Source organism: Electrona antarctica, assembly GCF_951216825.1.
Source record: "Electrona antarctica genome assembly, chromosome: 14".
Lineage (NCBI taxonomy): Eukaryota > Metazoa > Chordata > Actinopteri > Myctophiformes > Myctophidae > Electrona > Electrona antarctica.
This window is the reverse complement of record NC_136795.1, coordinates 17,985,992-18,008,261: the sequence shown is the minus strand read 5'-3', so window position 1 is coordinate 18,008,261 and position 22,270 is coordinate 17,985,992. Positions and strand designations below refer to the sequence as shown.

The 22,270-nt window shown below is 42.6% G+C and overlaps 1 protein-coding gene across 1 annotated transcript in view; it reads left to right on the top strand.

Annotated features, from left to right (window-relative positions):
* LOC306936725 (Na(+)/H(+) exchange regulatory cofactor NHE-RF2) overlaps nt 1-20,654 on the top strand; it is a 56,196-nt gene extending 35,542 nt beyond the window's left edge. Inside the window, exons 3-6 of the mRNA XM_079520340.1 lie at nt 4,759-4,986; nt 12,950-13,103; nt 13,489-13,604; nt 20,096-20,654. Coding sequence (XP_079376466.1) covers nt 4,759-4,986; nt 12,950-13,103; nt 13,489-13,604; nt 20,096-20,263 — 666 coding nt within the window. The 3' untranslated portion in view covers nt 20,264-20,654. The remainder of the gene's footprint in view (nt 1-4,758; nt 4,987-12,949; nt 13,104-13,488; nt 13,605-20,095) is intronic.
* The last annotated feature ends 1,616 nt before the right edge of the window (nt 20,655-22,270 follow it).

Below are 22,270 nucleotides of genomic sequence, written 5' to 3'. Positions count from 1 at the left end.
GAAGTTTCCGAGAGGATAAATATAGCCTACGTTCCTTTCCTCCTATAAGCAATCATTGTTCCAGTCTTGAATGAATATGTAATGCTCTGTTTGTACAGTACATGCAGTAGAAGCTCTATCCATATGTTATTCTCATAGATCAGTATAGGGTATGCGCGTGACATCATAATCAAACCAGGAACACACACACACACACACACACACACACACACACACACACACACACACACACACACACACACACACACACACACAGAGAGAGACACACAGGCTCAAAAGACAACAGACAGAGAGGACGTGTGTGTGTCGCGCGCGCGTGTGTGTGTGCGCGCGTGCGCACGCGCATATCTCTGTGTGTGTGTTCTGCTGACAAGCAGTATAGGCCTACTACACCTTTAGTACCAGGTGGGAACTTCCCTGTAGAAGGGATCCCAGTTTTATTCCAGAACTTTCCACACTGCCTCGTTCTGAGTAAAAAAACAACAACAACATGCAGTTTGAGTGAGGAGATTGGAAGATAAGGTTGGATATTGTGTTCAGAATGACTCCTGCTGCCTGCTCCTCCCTCCCACCGGGGGACACTGTTTTCAAATGGCTGATGTCATGGTTGGGAGTGACTTCCTGCCGAAGCGGATCATTCTAAAAAAAGAAATGGAGAAAAAAAAGGGGGTCGCCTTATTTTACTCTGCCGTTCATCAAAATATTATTCCAAAAAACCCATAGAACCGTAAAATCCTCAACATCCCTGTTGTTTAAAAAAACAAGCATGGAGAGTGCAGTCTACGGGGTGTATAACCGAGACTATGCTCAGCAGTGCTCCAGCCCATGTTATTTATAAAGGGCCCCCAACTAATTGGCGAAGAAAATTCATATTTTTAAGGGGCCCCTTTTATATACAGCTTTTGTCCCCACACCTCTCAAGATTTGCCATTGACCACGGTAAGATAATTCCAGTCAAATGTCCACAAAATGTTGTTCCCGCCCGTCTCAAGTTTTGCCATTGACAGTGAACGGAGAAATGACGTCACAGTTGTCAGCTTTTTATGGCGTAAATTAAACATCAAAACAGTAAACACCATTGACATTGAAGGGTTAGGGTTAGTCACGTCATGTAAACGAGCAAATCAGCTAACCAATCACAGGCAACAGGCATTCTGCCAGAATGATCCATGATGATGTATGATGATAAGTGCTGATAATTCCGCTAAATATGACGTAAATTAAACATCTGAAACTGTGCTGGGAATAACGTAAATTGATGTACGATGACAAGAGCGCCCCTCATTTCACACGGGTGTGATTCTTTCTTGATAACTTTCAGAAATGAGATATCATTGTGATTGTGATTAAATAGAACTTTAATAATGTTAATTCCATTGATCCAAGTCGGACCGCAAATAAACATGAACTGAAAATGAACACGGCCCACCCATCTGAACACGTTTTGTGCTGCCATGTTAAGTGGTCAGATGGGTGGGACGCAAACATTTTGGAGATTTTTCAAGTGGGCCCTGAATCCAGGAAAGGGCTGAGAATCCCTGCATTCCGTGACATGCCATACGAATGTTTTGAACCTGGAGGGAATAGAGCTCATATCATTGGGCTGCTGAAATCAGTTTGCTTTAGAGGGGACATATACAAAAAAAACAAGACAGATGGCCATTATGCACACCTAAATCCAGTTAATCTGATTATACACACTGAAATCCTGAGTCTTAATTTAATTGTCAATTGTGTGAACACCCTCTGATTGAATTAAGAATTTTAACTGAAACCTGATGCTAACTTGTTTCTCTGCAGATTTCTTTAACAACTTTTCTTGTGCACATCGGTTCAAACCCAATATTTCATCATCTGAAAAATCTAATCAAAATCAATCTCTTGAACATACACACACACACACACAGTTCTACTGACAGCAGGCCATCCACGTACAGGTCTGCCACAGAGTGGACCTTATAAGTTAGGTTAGATCAGGTCTGTGCGCGAACACACTCTCTCTCTACGCACGCACGCACGCACGCACGCACGCATGCACGCACGCACGCACGCACGCACGCACGCACACACACACACACACACACACAAAATAGTACAAAGGTGTGATTACAATCACAACAAACTCACATCATTTACAATTTAGACATTTGACAGACGCTCTTAATCCAGAGCGATTTACAGTAAGCAAGAACAACACACAGTATTTCATCAAATACATAAAAATAGTCATCAATAATCATACGTAAGCTAAGAACCTAACATCCGTCTCACACACGCGCACACACACACCCACAGGGGATGGCACAGGCTCCTGGGATGGATTAATGTGGTGTGGTCAGGCATCGGGACTCGGGAGACAGCGTGAGGTTCGAATGGCAAACACAAACATCTCCCTAATGACTCCCAGCTGCACAGCTCTCTGTTTATCTTATAGAGACTCCAGCCACTTACTATATCATTCCTCCTCGCCCCTTCTCTATCTATCTATGTCTTACTATATCATTCCTCCTCTCCCCTTCTCTATCTATCTATGTCTTACTATATCATTCCTCCTCGCCCCTTCTCTATCTATCTATGTCTTACTATATCATTCCTCCTCTCCCCTTCTCTATCTATCTATGTCTTACTATATCATTCCTCCTCGCCCCTTCTCTATCTATCTATGTCTTACTATATCATTCCTCCTCGCCCCTTCTCTATCTATCTATGTCTGCCGCTTGTCTGTCTCTCTTTCAGCACCTCATTTTTTAGTTATACCATCCTCTAAACAGCCAATTTCTGCATGTTGACTGCTGAACAAAAATGTCACCAATCCCAAATAGCATCTATCATATTCCCTTAAGTCAGCATGTGTGTGCGTGCGTGTGTGTGTGTGTGTGTGTATGTGTGTGTGTGTGTGTGTGTGTGTGTGTGTGTGTGTGGATGACTGGTACTGACTATGGATGACTATGGTACACTATGGATGACTGTGTGGTTGTGCATTTGTGCATGCTTACATTTCAGTTCCTCAACCAAGTATGTTTTATGAACCAATGCTAGAAACATTGTTGGTATTCATAAAAACAGCTATCTAAACTCACTCACTGTTCTGTGAGTGAGTGCAATACAATATATTACAATACAATCTATATTTATAATACCTCCCACACCACCCGCTCTCCCCCCCTTCTCGCTCACACACACCTCGCATTATTTGTTATTGTCAGCTCTACAAGAGACACATTCCTCGCTAGGGCTCTCTCCTGTGTGTTTGCAACTAATACAGAACATACCAAATAATAACACGCAGTAAACAGAACGATATACCAAATAATAACACCAAATAACACATTTGGGGAACCTAGTTGTTGTCCTCTGTCTCAGTGTAAACTACCAACCATTCTCCTATCTACATCATACCCATATTTCCATCCGCAGCTCTCCCTCTCCATCTCCCTCCTACTCTCGATGTATTTTTAGCAGATATACAGTACAGTGTCATGGTGGTACAGTAGCCTCACATGTGTACTTGTAACAATAAACTGGTTGCGTAACATGTAGTGTGTGTGTTCAAGCTTAGGTTCAAGGTTGTACTTTATTGTTACATCTTGTGTACAAGTACACAAGATGTACAGTAAAACTTATTTTAGTTTGGCTTCCTTCAGACAATGCAGCAGCATACTGTAGATATTGATAACATCAAACAAGCACAGCAAACAAAGGGATAGAATAAAGAGTGCAAGAAAGAGCAAAACAAAAAAGGAAGAGTAACCTATGTACATGTGCATGTTTTCCCTGGAGTAGCAAAGTTATGGTAAAGCTTATGTTCCATATATACAGCAAAATAAAAAAAGTTTAGAAAGGTGCAATTCGAGCTATGTTCCACATATACAACACGTGAGTGTGTGTTTGTAGATGCGTGTGTGTGTGTGTGTGTGTGTGTGTGTGTGTGTGTGTGTGTGTGTGTGTGTGCATTAAGCTAGTTCCATGTTATGCTATACCCTATTTACCTTACCTTTTTCATCATTATCAATTGATGTTACCCCCCCACCCCTATAAACATGTTTTGTGGAATGAAATTTAAGCACATTTCAGTAGCCGGCCATTAAAGTAGAAGTTAATAAGCTTTATTTACATTGTTGTAACTTGTGGGGCGAATAGTGACAATACCGATCTACGAGCTAGCACACAATGTGGACATCACGTTGTGTACTGGAAAATCAGATATAGTTGCTATTTTTTGAGAATTGTGAAAATTTGTATTGTTTATGTTTGTGTTTAAAATCAGTCTTTGAAGTTTTTTTCCCCAAAATGCCAGGTTTAATGTGGTTCACTTTCAACCTAAGCAGAGGATCAGCAACCGCAGTAATCTCAAAGCCCGTGTCCAAACCGTTTTCAAAGAAACAATTGTGACGCCGGGTGTCCTGCTGTGAAGGAACATGCATCTACTGTACATGCACCTTCATTTAATCTAGTGTCATACTGTATGGCACTACAGCTACAGCATTTGAGCAATGCAAGACAAGCCACATTATTTATTTGTAAAGCATTTTCATACGCAAAGTCAATTGAAGGTGCTTTACACAAGGCATACTTTGAAAAGGCATAGAGACACAATACATTGTAAAGAATGTGACGTAAACAAAATGTAACCATAGTACTTTTTGTTTGAGTGTAATGTGTGACTGTGTCTTCATGAGTATTGTATTATATCACCTATAGCTCTCTGTCTCTGTCTCTCTCTCTCTTTCCCTCCCTCTCTCTCCCTGTCTCTCCCAGGAGGCTCTCGCCCAGGCTCAAGCCCACTCCCAGGCCCTTAACCAACCACGGCCTCCGGTCGACCCGTCCGAGCTCTTCCCTCGTCAGTGTCACCTGGTGCGGTCGGAGATGGGCTACGGCTTCAACCTGCACAGTGAGAAGTCTCGGCCCGGACAGTACATCCGCTCCCTGGACCGGGGTTCGCCGGCAGACCGCGCCGGCCTGCGTCCACAGGACAGACTCGTAGAGGTGTGTGTCGTGTGTGTGACACATCTTAGAATGAAGCAAATAATTCCATTCCATAGGCAGTGAAAGACAGATAGATGGACCCTTAATGGCTTCTCAAAACCTCTCTACCTGCCATCCTCCACAGCATAATTCATACTGTGTGTGTGTGTGTGTGTGTGTGTGTGTGTGTGTGTGTGTGTGTGTGTGTGTGTGTGTGTGTGTGTGTGTGTGTGCACGTGTGTGTGTGTGCCATTGCACCTGCATGCTTTTGTGCGTGCACACAGAATGACCTCAGTGCCATACGGACGTGGCAGCATGTTGCTCATTTGTCACAGCCTTGTTTAAGAGTACAGGAGAGCTACGTTTGTATCATCATCGGTCCCCGTTTGTAAGAATAACAAGCCCTGGAGCGCGGACTCATTCCTCACTGTGTGTGTGTGTGTGTGTGTGTGAGTGTGCGTGTGTGTGTGTGTGTGCGTGTGTGTGTGTGTGTGTGTGTGTGTGTGTGTGTGTGTGTGTGTGTGTGTGGAGGAGAGCCAGTGATATATCAATCTGATAGCACTGTCACAGGAGATTGTGTAGGAAAGACAGTGGAGAGATGTGTGTGTGATGTGGGATGGGATGATCACGTTGTCCGGGACAGACACATCGAGGTGGGTGTCGTCCACACACGTATGTACGACTACGCACGCACAAACACACGCACGCACACCATTCATCTGATTGGCTAGACAGCCTACCAGATCAACGGTCATTCCCATGACCTCCGACCTCCCTGCCTGTACTTTATGACCAGACCAGGACAAACAGGGTCAGGAGAGGTTAAACTAAGGCCATTCAGGGCTCGGAAAAACATTCACAATGCCAAGGACTCCTGCCCATGGAACCAAATGGACCAAATGGTCCATTTGGTTCCATTTGTACACTGTCAGAGTGAAATGAATAGTGAGGATTTTACAGTGTAGATTGGGGTCCCAGAGGGCATCAAATAGGGGTCCGTGGCCTGATGCATATCAAACCGGTGGTTTTGAAGAAAAGAAAAAAAATAATTGTACATCACTGTCCTATATCACATGAATTCGGTGAAAAAAGGACCAAGTTATGGGTGCATTCGGGTCAAGTGGGAACTGGGAAGTTTCCGACATCCTCCGAGTTGGAAAAATCCACATGAGCCTCCAGCTCATAACTCCTGGTCGGACACTTGGGGGCTTTCTTAGATCTCATGACTTCTCTGAGACATAGTGCTGTGACACGAAAGCAACACTGTCAACGTTTCTCTTCATGTACTAAATACACTGGGATATAAGGTTAAGTCATTATAATGCCGCGGAAGCAGCCAAACAAAATGTGTGTTTCCGCCTTTTAGTTTCTGACCTTGACCACTTGAATGCTTGGAAAGTTGGAAGTGTAGGAAGTTCCAAGTCAGGTCCGCGGGCTAATAAATGTCAATTTGGGGGTCCTTGGCATGAAAAAGTTTGGGAAACGCTGCTGTACAGTACATGAAAATCGTTAATGCATGGTTCAAAATGAAGAAAAATACAACTGTGTATAATAGATATAATTCATTGTTTCTAGGTCATTTGCCATTTGGAGACGGTGGTCCTAATATTTCCAACTGACTCTTCAGTGTGGTTTGACTCAATGATACAATTGTATGTTTTGCATTTGGCCATTTGTTTCCAACAGAAACTGTTCAAAGACATCAAAGCAGACATTATTCAAACAGCCATGCTAAATTGAATACAGTTGGAAAATATGGGACAATCTCAATATCAACAATCATTTAGATTGTTCTATATTAGAGCTTTCTGTGTGTAATGGAATCAAGCATTCTAAAACCAGTAAGACGCCCTGGGTGACGGCAGACTTCTTGGCGAGCGCTGGCGCTTTGGCATGGGGGGGTCAGATCAACATATGGAATGAATTCTGTACTGGACATGTATGGAGCGTGTCTTTAGTGTACAGGGTTTGATGAGGTCAGATCAACATATGGAATGTCAGAACAGGCGGCTCCATATATGGAGATCTAAGGGTGGCAGCGGGGGCAGTGTCTTGAGTGTACAGGGTTTGATGAGGTCTGGCCATATATGGAGCGTGTCTTGAATGTACAGGGTTTGATGAGGTCAGATCAACATATGGAATGTCAGAACAGGTCAGCTGGAAATCTAAGGGTGGCAGCGGGCGGGTGCAGTGTCTTGAGTGTACAGGGTTTGATGAGGGCCCAGGTAGGGCCGGGCCTTAATTTTCGGGCCTGTTGAAAACTCTACTAATAACTTTGTGGGGGACCCGTCTAGAGTTTGAATGGACAGTCTATCAGTCAAAAGGGAGACATCGAAGAGGAAGGATGGGAGGGGAGGGATCAACATATGGATGTCAGAACAGGTCAGCTCCATATAAGGAGATCTAAGGGTTTGAGGTCAGATGTAGAGTTGCTGGCCAGCTCCATATATGCAGATAGATCGACATATTGATGATGTCATTGTCAGATATACATATTGAGACAGCCATATATGGAGCGTGTCATGAGGTGTGCTGTCACGAGGCGTGATGGACTGACAACCATATATGGAGGCGGCCATATATGGTGGCGTGATGTGTCACGAAGCATGATCATATATGGAGGCGTGACACGAGGCATGACACTGACGGGAAATTCAGGTTTTCATAGTAAACTGCGACCAATGGTCGCAATAAGATTGGAGCTGTTTTTCCTAATACCATGCAGTCATCTTTCACTTACAGAGTCTTGTGCCAGAGATAAGGTAGAAACTTGATTTACACTTCCTCAAGTGATGGTGATGCTGGCTGTAAATAGCCGATGTACAAGCTCACACTTCGTGGCTGAAGCATGAATGGAACTTACTTGGTACAGGACTGGATGTTCAGTCTGTCCTTGTTGGACAGCTTTTCAGCTGCAATTGCTTTGGCGGGACAAAGTTCCAGGCCTTGAATACAGTGTGTGCATTGTACAGTAAGCGCATGTGTTTCTGTCTGTTGTGTCTTGTTGTTTTATTGGGGAGGAAGGATTGTCTATATGTACAGTATAGTGTGTGTGTGTGTGTGTGTGTGTGTGTGTGTGTGTGTGTGTGTGTGTGTGTGTGTGTGTGTGTGTGCGCGCATGCATGAATGAGCATTTATGTGTGTTGTCTAAACCAGCTCTAAGTGCAGAGTCAGAACCCCTGCTGGTTGGTTGGCCATGATGCATTGCATGCACGTGTGTGCGAGCGTGCGTTTGTGCGTGGATAATTACAGACATCTCTGACCATGCATCACGGTAGAACTTGTGTCGTCTGTCACCGGCTCGTTAGCGAGGTGAGGACCCATGAACGATCCCTCGTCCCCTCCCCTCTCTCTCGCTCCCTCTACATCTCTCTCTCTCTCTCTCTGCTCCGTCTCTCTCTCCCTCCCTCCCTCCCACCCTCCACCCTCTCTCTCTTTCTCTGTGTCCTCATTCTCTCTCTCACCATGCCTCATTACACCGGAGGTGCTTGGCTAGTGGGATTGGCGGCTATCTTTGCAAACGCTGTGATGAGCGTGAAGAGATTCCAGCTATGTTTGGCAGAGGCCCTGATTCCAAACAATAGAGGGTATGCACATGCAATGCAAAAAGTGAATGGCAAATTGGGGGGCAAAGTGAGTGGCAAAGTGAGTTTAAAGTGGTTTAATGCAATCAAGACTTTTCTGTTTGGATGTATGGGCTGTCAAGGCCGGAAAGTATAGTTTTTTGCCACTCAGTAGTCGTTCCCGTATAGCTTCCGGTTTTGATAGTGATGTCACGCGCATAGCTTCTATTGGCCAACGTCTCTGCTTGTCTGTCCTGAACGTCCTTCGACTCTGCAACCTCTCAGAATCCTTAATGTATAGAACGATGAAATTGATTCTGACACACATTGGATTGGTTCCTGAAAAGAAACACGCAGTGCTGCACATCCACTTCCACCTGTCACAAAGAACACGTGTCGCAACATGCCGCGCTGTTAGTTTGAAGCACTGTTCTTTTAGACATGCAGCACCATTGTTCCAGTGTTCTAGTGAATATACAGTAAATAAGGCTTTAGCCTGAAGCCAGTGATTAGATATGCAGATAGATAATCGACCTGGGACACGGTATCCCACATATGGTGTACATCATGAAAGAACGCACGCACGCACGCACATACGACACAGACACACACACACACACACACACACACACACACACACATTGGCCAGTGTTACAATGTACTGGAGGCGTATACCTGACACTGTTGTTACTCTCACAGCTGGAGCTGGTGGAGTTAAAAGTAATGATGTACTATAAACACACACACACACACACACACACACACACACACACACACACACACACACACACACACACACACACACACACAGTATGTGCAGGTGTGTTGGCTTGTATCCATGCAAGATGCACGCACACACCTGTATGCACATGCATATGCGCGGCCGTGCGGCGTGCGCGCGTGCGGGGATACACACTAAGATTAGACACACACACACATCTGTATGCACACCTGTATGCACATGCATGCGCATGCACGCACATGCGCACACACACACAAGCGAGCACGCACGCACACACACACCCAACCACATCAAAGACAGCTGCTAGACCTATGCAGGGCACAGTCAACCAGTCCAGCATGGTTGACTGTGCCGGCCCAGCCACCTACCAGGAAAAACTATTTCCTGGTAGGTGGAAATAGTTTCACACACACACATTTTATGTGTGTGTGTGTGTGGGGGGGGGGCTGTGCGCGTGCATGCGCATGCGTGTGTGTGAATGCGTGCGCGCACTCACACTGTCCTACAGCAGTGTATTAATTGGCCTACAGTGCAGTGTGGAACATTGTGTATTGTTGTGTGTGTGTGTATGTTGTGTGATGCATGATTAGAGCAGAGTATGAAACACAGCACCTGCTACCCATGGAGCATGACCTGTCTGTCTGTCTGTCTGTCTGTCTGTCTATCTGTCTGTCTGTACTTGCCGTAGCACTTGCCCTGGCCTTGACGACCTACAAGCGCGTGCAAAGGCTGAGGCTCAACGTATGTAATTTAGATAGCAATGTTGTAGACATAGCACTCTAAAGTGTATTATACTGTACTTTCATTATATAGATATTCCATTGTTAGGTTCTTAGCTTACGTATGATTCTTGATGACTATTTTTATGTATTTGATGTATTACCATGTTTTGTTCTTGCTTACTGTAAATCGCTCTGGATTAATATTAAGAGCGCCTGCTAAATTGTAAATTGTCAGTGCAGCAGAAGATGGGAGATGCACCACGGCACACATGCTGTGATAGGAACTACAGATCATCACATGCTGTGATAGGAACTACATGTCATCACATGCTAAGATAGGAACTACAGATCATCACATGCTGTGATAGGAACTACATGTCATCACATGCTGTGATAGGAACTACATGTCATCACATGCTGTGATAGGAACTACATGTCATCACATGCTAAGATAGGAACTACAGATCATCACATGCTAAGATAGGAACTACAGATCATCACATGCTGTGATAGGAACTACAGATCATCACATGCTGTGATAGGAACTACAGATCATCACATGCTGTGATAGGAACTACAGATCATCACATGCTGTGATAGGAACTACAGATCATCACATGCTGTGATAGGAACTACAGATCATCACATGCTGTGATAGGAACTACAGATCATCACATGCTGTGATAGGAACTACATGTCATCACATGCTGTGATAGGAACTACAGATCATCACATGCTGTGATAGGAACTACATGTCATCACATGCTGTGATAGGAACTACAGATCATCACATGCTGTGATAGGAACTACAGATCATCACATGCTGTGATAGGAACTACAGATCATCACATGCTGTGATAGGAACTACAGATCACATGCTGTGATAGGAACTACAGATCATCACATGCTGTGATAGGAACTACAGATCACATGCTGTGATAGGAACTACAGATCAAATGTAACTCTGTAGCTCATTCTGAGACAGTGATTTAGCCGTCCATTGACCTGCAGTTCTTTTTTTGAAATTATGTTTTTATTTTGGTCATCGTGTACAAGCATAATGAACAACTACATCATGAGATCAAGTGCATTACAATCATACATATATAAAGGTATATTTCCCATGTTCTCAATGGTGACCAAAGTTACAACATTTTCTTTTTCTTTTGCAACAAAAAAAAGAACAAACAAGAAAAAACAAAAAAGACAAACATCTGGGCAGCTCTGAAGGGAAAAGGGCGAAAGGAGACGCTTTCACAAACCTACATTACACTTATTTGAAAACAAGTACAGGGTCATACATTCAGCAAGTTACAATAAAAGAAAGGAAATGAGAATAAAACATAAAAATAAAAGAGAGGTATAGGAAGAGCGATAGCAACACAATACTTTGTTTTCCCTGACCTGCAGTTCTAAATAAACAACATAGCAGAAACTGAGTGTATTGTAGTCAAGGATGTTTCCCAGCCTGTCTATCAGTGTGCCGTGCCAGCCCAGCCCAGCCATTCTGACTGTACTGTACCGCTGGTGTGACTGGTTGAGTGTGTCTGGTACAATGTCGAGAGATCAAACCATGGATAAGAGATTTCAAGATATTATGAGCAGCAGGATGGTCAACAGCTGCTCTCTCATTAGCCATCTGTTCTAAACCTTCTCTTTCTTCTTCTGTTTCCTCCAACTCTCTCTCTCTCTTTTGCTCTCTATCCTTCACTTCCTCTCTCTCCCCCTCTCCGTCTTTTTCTTTCTTTTTCTCTATCTCTGTGTGTGTGTGTGTGTGTGTGTGTGTGTGTGTGTGTGTGTGTGTCCATCCAATATTACGTTGTTCAATTCGTTTGTCTCTCTAGCGTATCCTCTGTTGATCTTGTGACGTCATTTCCAAAAGTTTTCATAAGACTTTTCATAAGACCCCCCTCTTTACCCCCCTCTGTACCTGCCCTGGTGTCATAAGGAGAGTGAATTTTAAACAAATTCACCCTCAGGACACTGACACCTGAAACCCACACTATAGCCAGAGCGCTGGCGAGCCATCAATAATAGATGGTGTACCAACGTACGCTGGCCGCCGTCCGAAGCTGCTACCTGCCTGAGACACAGAGGCTGAGGCTCTGGACAAAGCTGTCGAGACATATAGGCCTTCAAACCGGGCATAACATCTAGATAAAGAGAAAACCATAATGGGCCATTGTGTTTCGCTGGTTAGGTGTACAGACACTGGCAATGTTGTCACGCACACTGTCAACCACACGCACGCACGCACGCACGCACGCACACACACACACACCAAGGTGTGATTACAATCACAACAAACGCACACAATTTAGGCATTTGACAGACGCTCTTAATCCAGAGCGATTTACAGTAAGCAAGAACACATGGTCACAGTCACACACACACACACACACACACACACACACACACACACACACACACACACACACACACACACACACACACACACACACACACACACACACACACACACACACACACACACAATATGATCTTATGTTGGCGAGCTACAGCTGAAGAGAAATGTTTTATTTTTATTTTTTCTACAGCTTTATGTAGGTTAATAAATACATAGTAAATAATTGCCATTGATTCTTACTTGTAAGACAGAAGTCTTTAACAGTAACATTGTGTGGTGGGATATATACCAGGTTGATAGACATTTGTAAGACATGAGTGCTGAGTCTGAGGACAGGCAGTATGTTGTTGCACGTCCCCATCTGTTGGCTGGATGAGGTAATGCACTGTTGAGTCCATCAATGTTCTTCTTGGCATACTGAATTCAGTTCACCTCTGCTGCATGCAATGTTGGTTTATCATCTACTGTTAACACGCTATTCAGGACTTCACAAATTCATAATTAGTCATTAGACGTGCAACAAAGCAAAATGCACATTTTTAAAAATGTAACTGAATGGTTTTGTTCCTCTCACTTCCTTCCACCTCAGGTGAATGGAGTGAACATTGAGAGCATGCGCCATGCAGAGGTAGTGGCTTTCATAAAGAACGCTGGAGACGAGACCAGGTTGTTGGTGGTGGACCCGGACACAGACGAACACTTCAAGAGGATGGGCATCGCCCCAACCGTCTGCCATCTCAGAGGTTAGACTACACTACCCCAAATGCACTGGGGTACCCCTGTGTTGTGTTGCACTCAGTATTGAGTTTATACTTGTAACCTATTATGATACAAAATATGAATAGTGATAATAATAATAATAATAATAATAATTGCTGTTGTTCAGAATTAGTCACATCACAGGTTTCCTTCATATAGACATAGCATAATCCAGCTGGTACAGTGTGTACAGTATGTACATGAGGTTAGATATAAGGGGCCCTATTTTCGTCAGTGCCTTACGCCTTATAAACGTATTTGCCTTTTTTAATATATTTTGAAAAAAATGTTGTTGTTATTATAAAATATTATACTTAAAATATAAAAACTATATTATTATTTTGCGTTTGTGACACAATGCTTCCACAGACTATGACCCGTCCATATCCAACGGCTCACCCAGCCCTCAGATCAACGGCAGCTCCGCCTCACAGTCCATGAGGTCGACGCAGTCTGATCTCAGCAGCCAGGGAAACAGCACACAGGTGACTGCATGGGGACAGCGCGTGTGGTTACATGATTATGCATGTGTTCCTGTGCTTGTTCATGGCCATACTTTACATGGCTCTACTGTATGTCCTACCCGTCTGGCAGAAACCTTGTATCTCTCTTTTTTACTTCATCATACAAGACATCATCAGAAAATAACAGTCGACTCGTCACTATGACTCAGACATAACCATAGATAGTTTACTATGACTCAGACATAACCATATATAGTTTACTATGACTCAGACATAACCATATAGTTTACTATGACTCAGACATAACCATATAGTTTACTATGACTCAGACATAACCATATAGTTTACTATGACTCAGACATAACCATATAGTTTACTATGACTCAGACATAACCATAGATAGTTTACTATGACTCAGACATAACCATATATAGTTTACTATGACTCAGACATAACCATATAGTTTACTATGACTCAGACATAACCATATAGTTTACTATGACTCAGACATAACCATAGATAGTTAGATAGGTGCTTTATAAATAAAAATGTACTTACTCTTCAGGCACAGGCAGACAGACAGATACAGAGATCTCTATATACAGTATGGGCACAAAAGGGACACAGACAGATAGTTAAAACGGGTGCTATGACAAGTTGACAACGGGTATTATTAGGTTCCCAAGTTGCATCGTTCTCAAGTAGGCCGGTGGCCGACGGGCACGTACAGGTCTAGTCCTACTATAAATGCACCACATCTCTGTACGCGTGTACGTACCGTACCTCTGTAATCCACGTAACCCGCAAACCGTTTGCCCCACCGACTCCGAATTTGACACACATGTTCCACACCACCACAGTGCCTTGAGTCGGTGGGATACACCGTTGTAGTTTACTATGACTCAGACATAACCATATATAGTTTACTATGACTCAGACATAACCATATAGTTTACTATGACTCAGACATAACCATATAGTTTACTATGACTCAGACATAACCATAGATAGTTTACTATGACTCAGACATAACTATAGATAGTTTACTATGACTCAGACATAACCATAGATAGAGTTTACTATGACTCAGACATAACCATAGATAGATGGTTTATATAGACATAACCATAGATAGAGTTTACTATGACTCAGACATAACCATAGATAGTTTACTATGACTCAGACATAACCATAGATAGTTTACTATGACTCAGACATAACCATAGATAGTTTACTATGACTCAGACATAACCATAGATAGAGTTTACTATGACTCAGACATAACCATATATAGTTTACTATGACTCAGACATAACCATAGATAGTTTACTATGACTCAGACATAACCATATAGTTTACTATGACTCAGACATAACCATATAGTTTACTATGACTCAGACATAACCATATAGTTTACTATGACTCAGACATAACCATAGATAGTTTACTATGACTCAGACATAACCATATATAGTTTACTATGACTCAGACATAACCATATCGTTTACTATGACTCAGACATAACCATATAGTTTACTATGACTCAGACATAACCATAGATAGTTAGATAGGTGCTTTATAAATAAAAATGTACTTACTCTTCAGGCACAGGCAGACAGACATATACAGAGATCTCTATATACAGTATGGGCACAAAAGGGACACAGACAGATAGTTAAAACGGGTGCTATGACAAGTTGACAACGGGTATTATTAGGTTCCCAAGTTGCATCGTTCTCAAGTAGGCCGGTGGCCGACGGGCACGTACAGGTCTAGTCCTACTATAAATGCACCACATCTCTGTACGCGTGTACGTACCGTACCTCTGTAATCCACGTAACCCGCAAACCGTTTGCCCCACCGACTCCGAATTTGACACACATGTTCCACACCACCACAGTGCCTTGAGTCGGTGGGATACACCGTTGTAGTTTACTATGACTCAGACATAACCATATATAGTTTACTATGACTCAGACATAACCATATAGTTTACTATGACTCAGACATAACCATAGATAGTTTACTATGACTCAGACATAACCATAGATAGTTTACTATGACTCAGACATAACCATAGATAGTTTACTATGACTCAGACATAACCATAGATAGAGTTTACTATGACTCAGACATAACCATATATAGTTTACTATGACTCAGACATAACCATAGATAGTTTACTATGACTCAGACATAACCATATAGTTTACTATGACTCAGACATAACCATATAGTTTACTATGACTCAGACATAACCATATAGTTTACTATGACTCAGACATAACCATATATAGTTTACTATGACTCAGACATAACCATATAGTTTACTATGACTCAGACATAACCATATAGTTTACTATGACTCAGACATAACCATAGATAGTTTACTATGACTCAGACATAACCATAGATAGAGTTTACTATGACTCAGACATAACCATATAGTTTACTATGACTCAGACATAACCATATAGTTTACTATGACTCAGACATAACCATAGATAGTTTACTATGACTCAGACATAACCATAGATATAGTTTACTATGACTCAGACATAACCATATAGTTTACTATGACTCAGACACAACCATATAGTTTACTATGACTCAGACATAACCATATAGTTTACTATGACTCAGACATAACCATAGATAGAGTTTACTATGACTCAGACATAACCATATATAGTTTACTATGACTCAGACATAACCATAGATAGTTTACTATGACTCAGACATAACCATAGATAGAGTTTACTATGACTCAGACATAACCATAGATAGAGTTTACTATGACTCAGACATAACCATATAGACATAACCATATAGTTTACTATGACTCAGACATAACCATATAGTTTACTATGACTTAGACATAACCATAGATAGAGTTTACTATGACTCAGACATAACCATATAGAGTTCCCACGGCAGCTACACCCGAAATATGGCATAATTATACATGTGTCATGCTGAACATTAGCAAGTGTTTAAGCCATCATTCTCTAGCACAGTGCACTGGCGGCGGAACAAGTCAATACATGATTGGGTCCCCCGAACCACCGACCCACACCACACACACACACACACACACACACACACACACACACACACAGTGTATGACACAATGCATTATGGATATAATAACCCATCAAAGCTGGACGTTACATCGCTTTAAAACAAACACATCCCCGCAACTGCGGGTCTTACTGCAGTTTTTACTCACACAAATTCAAACCATTTGAGAGTAAAGAGTTCAGCACCTCAGTGCACGGCAGACCCACCTCAACTAATGAACTCAAATGTTTATAAGAATTGGCATGGCGGCCAAACAGTTCAAGGGGTTCAAACAGTTCATGCAGTGCGTACCGGCCTGTGAACTTCAATTAATAACATTACATTCTTGCAGGCAGTGACAGTAACAGTTAATGATTTTTTTGGCAACTATGTTGTTGATGATTTTATCAGCATGAGACTTATACAATGAACTACTCACCTAATGCCGTATAAGTTCTGTTTAATATACTTCCAAAGTGTGTACATTAAATGATTTAAGTCAAAGATGCATGGTTTTCATATCATAAATATATGAACTTTGGCTTAAAGCTTGTGTTTAATCCACGTGGGTTCTTGTTTACTACTTGGTTAGACTTGCCGGCATCATAACAACTGTCATGGCAGCTTGGCTACAACAGAAACAGACTTCCTCTTCAAAATAAGAGCCACTTGGAATGATTAGGCAACATTAGTTGTTTTCTAAAGTACATAAGCAACGCTGGGTGAGAGAAATTCCTCCCTTGCGTTGGGTCGGTTACGTCTTGCGTCTCGCACCGTCGGGTTGAGATCTGATCCCAGGATGTAGATAGAAATGTGTAGCACACTGAAATAATGCTTTGAATGGGCTGCTGCTTGTACCAAGACTGAGGCAGGATTGCAAGGTGCGACCAAGTAAAGGTCTCTGACTGTGTGATGGTGATCATCTGACAGCTGGAAGGCCGGGCCCTGGAGTCCCGGTCTGGGGAATGGCCATACCTTCAGCTTCCCCTGACGGATGAAATCCATTCTTTGGCATAACTGCCTATGAGCTTTTTCCAATCTATTTCTGACATGGAAGTATTCTATTTAAATCAGGATTCAACTCACAATCTTTTAATATTGTTATGCAAGATTTTAAAGTAGTTTCACATGTTAAATCCAAAGTTGATCTTGATCCAAAGTTGAGGCTGTACATACAGTATTAAGATTTGTCTTAGTTTATTACTCAGTAGTCACTGTGGTCAATATACATATGAACACACCTGATGCATGCAGGACAGGTATAAATAAAGATTTTATTTATTCATTCATATATTTAAATGTATTTCCTTACTTTACTATTAGTGTACTATCAAAAAATTGTAGTATCTAAATATAAATGTGCCACGTCTCTGTCTGCGTGTACGGTTGTAATGCACGTAACTCGAGAAGACGAGAACCGTTTGCCCCACCGACTTCAAATTTGACACACGCATTCCACACCCCCACAGGGAGTGCAGTGCCTGGCCTTGAGTCGGTGGCATACACCGCTGTCCAGAAACACCACAAAAGGCTCTGGTCAGGCTCTGCCAGTGGACCTAATGACCCCAAGTCCCCTCACCTGTCACGCTGGGCAAGACCTAAGCTGTAGAGGCTATAATTTGTTTTGGGCGGAGGTTGCAGGATTTTGGCAGAAGTACCGCTCATGGAAATGACGTTTATGCTTTACAAATCAGTTTACATTCACCGTGAATGAAGTGTTGTGATTGGTTGGAATAGGTTGTGACCAGGCTTTTCTCTTCGAAGATGAGTAAGCAATTCCCAGCCTCTGCCTCAGCCAATTGATTGCCATGGCAACCCCACAACTGCCAATTGATTACTTAACCAGTCCACTTTTGCACTCAGTTTGCACTCTTTTTCCCATGTTGTCACGTGAGCTCCTTTGCATGTCTGTTTGTTTTGTTTCTGTTTTAATCTTGAGTATTGATTATGTATATCTTTTTCTTGCATTATTTTACTACTATGTTTGTTTTAACCTGATTGTTTTATATTGTGTCACTGTTCAGCACTTTGTAACCTTGTTTCGAAAGGTGCTTTATAAATAAAAATGTACTTACTCTTCAGGCACAGGCAGACAGACAGATACAGAGATCTCTATATACAGTATGGGCACAAAAGGGACACAGACAGATAGTTAAAACGGGTGCTATGACAAGTTGACAACGGGTATTATTAGGTTCCCAAGTTGCATCGTTCTCAAGTAGGCCGGTGGCCGACGGGCACGTACAGGTCTAGTCCTACTATAAATGCACCACATCTCTGTACGCGTGTACGTACCGTACCTCTGTAATCCACGTAACCCGCAAACCGTTTGCCCCACCGACTCCGAATTTGACACACATGTTCCACACCACCACAGTGCCTTGAGTCGGTGGGATACACCGTTGTCCAGAAACACCACAAACATATGCAGTGGACCTAATGAGCCTAAGTCCCCTCACCTGTAGAATTTCCAGTCTCTGCCTCAGTCAATTGATTACCATGGCAACCATATACAGTACCTGCCCTTTGATTACTTCCACTTTTCACAGTCAGTCTGTCTGAAGAGTGCAATCTTCAGACACAGACAGACAGATACAGAGATCTCCATATGGGACACAGACATACGGTTATATTAGTGTTATATATTATGTGTTATACGGTTATATTAGTGTTAGATCAGTGTTATTAGTGTTATATTATGTTAGATCTACAAGCTCATAGCGCGCCACCGAGTGGCGCGCTACGAGCTTGTAGGTCTGCTATTTTTTTTTAATCGAAGAACGACTTACATAGAAACATAGCTTTTTCAGAAAACTGTCAGGATGTACATTACATTACATCCAAAGCGACTTACACTAAGTGTATTCAACATAGGTAGGGAACAAAAACTACTAATCACCAGAAGTCTTTAGTGCATTTTCTGCAAAAACAAGCAACCAAGAGTATACCTAGCGCTAAGGTAAAAGTGCAATATATCAGCTACCTATTTCCTTAAACAGATGAGACAAAATAGCTAAATCAAATGAGCATGAGCTAAAACAATTAAGTGTACCGACTAAACAAGATCCAATAAACAATACAACAATAGAAAACAAGCGTTCGTACAACTAGTTAACAACAAGTAGGTCAGGCAGAGAGGAAGGGTAGTGTTGCCTGAAGAGGTGGGTTTTCAACCTGCGGCGAAATATGGGCAGTGACTCTGCTGTCCTAACATCAGTGGGAAGTTCATTCCACCACTGTGGGGCCAGAACAGAAAAGAGTCGTGACCGTGTGGATCGGCCAGAAGGACCCTTGAGTGACGAGGCAATCAGTCGCCCCGAGGTGGCAGACCGAAGTGGTCGGGCAGGGGTGTAGGCATCGACCATAGCCCGATGTAGAAGACATTTTTAGAATCTGATCTCAGGTCAGTACCGTTAATGCCTCTCTCTCTCTCTCTGGATACGTTTGTTTAGCTGGCGGAAGATGAGGGAGGCCGTCTCCTGGACCCGTTCTCTGAGATCGGCCTGCGTCTGAGCCCCACGGCGGCCGAAGCCAAGGAGAAGGCGCACGCCAAGAGAGCAAAGAAGAGGGCGCCGCAGATGGACTGGAATATGAAATATCAGCTGTTCAGCAACTTCTGAGACATTGTCCTCCTCCCCCTCCCGAGGTCACCTCAAAGATCCTTTGGAAATACAAACGCTGTGAGCGCTTTGCTCTTTTTGTATTTGATTGGGTATTTTTTGTTGTGGAACATTCTCTTTTTAATCCCAGGAAACGATATTCTCAAACATGACCACAACCGAGACCACAATTTGTTCCCAGCTCAGCCCACCATGCATGAAGAAAAGCACAGAATAATGATGGTTTACAAAGGTTTGAGCCATTTCTGCAAGCCTCAGAGAGCTCCCAGGTGATGGACTGACTGCCGCCGACTTGTAAAGTTCCTGTTCTTACTTTTTGCACACTTTTACAACTAAAGGAAATCCACTTCGGAAAAGCCTTGCATACTTTAAAGTTTTTCCTCTCATTCTTTCTTTAGACAAAAGTGGGGCAAGGGGGGGGGGGGTTAGTTATTTTTGTATTAAAAAAATAAAATTAAAAAAACAGAAAATGAGTAAAAGTGTCATCGTCACAACCCAGACTGCATTGTAAGAGTTTTATGAACACTGTGACTTTACTATTTGCTCCGTTTGTATTGACCCATGAATCGGGGGTCCCATTTGTTGTAAGTTCCTATTATTCTCAGTGCTTGACGTTGGTATCCATCCATTACAAGAACGATAAGAGGACTGAACGCTGATTAGTTCATTAATGTACCGTCTTTCCTTCTGGTTTCTCAACATGTAGACTATTTGTCTACCCACTAGCACAATTGTATTTGTATCTACAGTATATACAGTATATTTTATTTTTGCATAGAGTTCAGTGACAATCAATAAGCTTCTTCCTGTACCTAATCCTGACTGCTGTAGGCCTTTACATCAACCCAGCGTTACTCACAGTGAGCCACTTCCTTAAAGGAACACTTCACCCTTTTTGCAAAGTTAATGACCTTTAGAATATTTAGAACACTTTAGTTTTCCTTTATGTGTGTAATATGTGGTTTTAGATATTTTAGATTTTAGCATGCTCACTTACTTCCTGGACTACATGTTGTCTCAGTAAAGGTGCTGCCAGACTTACTAAAGAGCCGCGGACGTTTTCGGCTGTCGGACAGCTTCTTTTCCGGGTTTTTAGACAGCTGGTGGATGGAAATTAAGCTCCACCTCCGCGGATGACTGCCGCGGAGGAGAGCGTTTCCGGGAATCTGGCCGTCGCGGCAGTCATCCGCGGAGGTGGAGCTTCTTTTCCATCCACCAGCTGTCTAAAAACTCGGAAAAGAAGCTGCGGACAGCTTCTTCTGTCTGCGGCTGTTGGCCGTTTTCCGCTTAGGTGTGGAAACACTGTAAGAAGGAGGAGGAGCAGTGCACCAAAGCATTATGGGAATTGTACTCCAAGAAGGAAGTGAGCCCAGTGTCCATGACATCAGAGACACTGGGCTCACTGCTAAAATATCTAAAACCACATATTACACACATAAAGAAAGACCCCTAGGAAAGTGTTCTAAATCTTCTAAATGTCATTAACATATATATTTTTTTGCAAAAAGGGTGAAGTGTCCCTTTAAATATTTAACATGCAATGCATAATACAATATGATCACTAACCTCTGTCCCAGCAGGTATATTGCTCCAATAAACCCGTAAACACAGACAGACATGATGGGGATCACCACTAACACGAAACGTATTACCAAAAACAAGAATAAGTGGAGCCAGATGGACTGGTCATGTGAGGACAAGTGGTATAAATAGTTGAGGGTAAAAGCTATGATTTGACGTCATTGATCAGCAAGCCACTGCCTGTTGTGTCCAGCAGAGGGCAGTCTAAGCCAGCAAACAGAGGTTTCCCAGCCTACATACAGTGTGTGTGTGTGTGTGTGTGTGTGGCAGTGAAAATCTCAGAAAACAGTTGTTTATCTGAGACATCCATCACCACCTCACAATGTTTTGTACAGGCAGGAAGTTCTAAAACAAAAACGAAACGAACATGAAAGAGAGGGGAGAGAGAGTTCATGGTAAAAGATCTATTCCCGATGGTGTATTTAT